We start from the raw sequence: 2,181 nt of genomic DNA on the forward strand, positions 1-2,181 counted from the left end.
TATAACATAGTGTCCTAAAATATAACGGTCACATAAATACTTACAAGATTTCAGTAAATGTGTAACTTATCTGAAATTGCGTATTTCGGGGTTGATGTTTGACTCTAGAGTTTTTCATTTAAATGGTCTGGTGGGGTCGGCGGGAGAACTGGCAGTCTTTACCATTTCTTAAAGTAAAGTTTTAAAAGAGTTGTAGATTCCACAGGAGAAGAAGATCCCCCTTAGGAAAGCAAAATGCCAGTATCTTTCTCTTTCCCATTCTTCAATTATTATTAGCATTATAATCATCTGCACAAAGCAACGAGTTCTGAAGCATTTCTTCAAGTTGCCCTCTAGCTCCACTTTTAATCCATTAACTAGTGGTCTTCAGTTTGTTGATAACTTTTTTCTCTTTGACCCTCCTGTTCTGGAACCAGATTGTAACCTGCCGCTCGGAGAGATTCGTGGTGGCTGATATCCGCCTCCGTTTGTCCTTGGTAATGAATTTGTTTGTAGCGTATTCCCGTTCGAGTTCTTTTAATTGCACCTTGGTGTAAGGGACGCGCTTCTTTCTCCCCCTCCTGTAGGAGCTGGCGTCTGAGGGATGAGAGACCACATCTGGAAAATAGGGAAGGCAAGTTACAGAAGGGTCAGATCCAGGCCAGGACACAGGCAACAGCTCTATCTGAGACACCGCCTTGCAGTGCCCGGCTGCCCTTTGCCATGCTGTACAATCCAGCCTTTCTGCCAAAATCTGGAGGGCCAGTGGGGAGGGTGGTTAGTTCTGCACTGAAATGAAATCGCCCAGGGATCCAATGACCACTCCAGCCCAGGCCACTCTGCCCACACAGCAGCGGGCTTTGCTTGATCTCCTGGCCCAAACGTTAGCACCAGGCTCAGGGGACAACACTTCTACGCCCACATTCCTCGCTGTATCCCCAAAGCCCCAACACTTGATGTTTCTGCACTGAAGGATTTTTGAGAGAACGAATACGGGCAATTTGGTGAACCATTTCCAGGTCCATTTCCCATCCTTACTTAAGTCGATGTCAAGGGCTGGCGAGGGCGGGGCGCAGAGGGAGAAGGAAGCCAGCTAGGGTCCCCACAAGCTTCTCCTCAGCTATCCCTCACCCAGGGAAAGCCAGGACCAGCCCAACTCAAGAGCAGTGCGGGCAGGGCAGGCCATCCGGGATCGGGCTCCCAGGGGTGCAGCACCACTAGGACAGGCCAGGGAGAGAGCAGAGGGGCACGAGGGTGACCCAGGAGCGAGCGGAGGAGAATCTGGGGCAGAACCGGAGGACCGGGACTGAGAAAGGGGCGCCATTTACCGGGCAGAGTGGATTTCCAGAGGTGGGGAGGCTGTGCCTGCTCTTTGGGGCAGTACATTTGGCCGTTCCAGCCGTTGGGCAGCGCCCAGGGCTGGTAGCTTTCCATGGGAAGACCCAGGGGCTCGTGGCGCGACTCTCCGGGGCCCCCGAGGCCCGGCACCACCGGCATATCCAGGTAGCCAGGCACGGGCTGATGGTGGTGGTAAGGCCCGGGCGCATAGCCCTGGTGGTAGAAGGCGAACTCCTTAGCGCGTGAGCTGAACTCCTCGGCCGCGGGGCCAGCGGTGTCCATGTACTTGTCCGCGAAGGCAGCGGCGGCGGCCGAGGCGGGCTGCGCGCACGACTTGATGGCGTTGGGGTGCGGGCCCATGCGGGCGCAAGGGTAGTAGCCGCTGCCGAAATAGCCGTAGGGCAGCGCTGCGGGCCCCGACGAGCTCTGCGCCGCCGCCGAGCAGGGACTGCACTGCTTGGCGGTCTCGGCGCCCGCTGGGCCCGCGGGGCCCGGTCCTCCCGAGGACGACGCCGCCGCCGCCGCCGCCCCTTCCATGTTCTTGTTGAGTTCGTCGGCCACCAGGCCGCCGCCGTTGTCGTAGAGAAACATGACGGTGGGCTCGATCCAGCGGGGGTGGAGGAGCACGGAGGCTGTCATAGCACGAGCCGCATGGAGAAGACCCCAGTGGCGCTGTTTTAAAAAGCCCCCAAGAAGTGAAGCGCGCGCGGCGCGGGGCCGGGGCCAGAGCGAGGGGGGCGGATCGCGCCCCGCGGGGTCGCGCCAGGCGGCCGCCCATTGGCCCGGGCCCCCCCTCCCCGCTCCGCCCATGGCGTATGCAAAGCGGGCGGCTCCAACCCGGGCTCCTCTCTGTACACCCGCAGT

At 58.6% G+C, this 2,181-nt stretch overlaps 1 protein-coding gene across 1 annotated transcript; it reads right to left on the reverse strand.

Moving 5' to 3' along the window:
- Positions 1-352: 352 nt before the first annotated feature.
- HOXA13 (homeobox A13) lies at positions 353-1,956 on the reverse strand. The gene is made up of 2 exons (XM_007466084.1): positions 1,308-1,956; positions 353-597 (listed from the first exon to the last, which is right to left on the reverse strand). The coding sequence occupies exons 1-2, from the start codon at positions 1,954-1,956 to the stop codon at positions 353-355; spliced, it is 894 nt and encodes a 297-aa protein (XP_007466146.1).
- Positions 1,957-2,181: the final 225 nt, after the last annotated feature.

The sequence above is a fragment of the Lipotes vexillifer genome, unplaced genomic scaffold, assembly GCF_000442215.2.
Source record: "Lipotes vexillifer unplaced genomic scaffold, Lipotes_vexillifer_v1.1 scaffold150, whole genome shotgun sequence".
Taxonomy (NCBI): domain Eukaryota; kingdom Metazoa; phylum Chordata; class Mammalia; order Artiodactyla; family Lipotidae; genus Lipotes; species Lipotes vexillifer.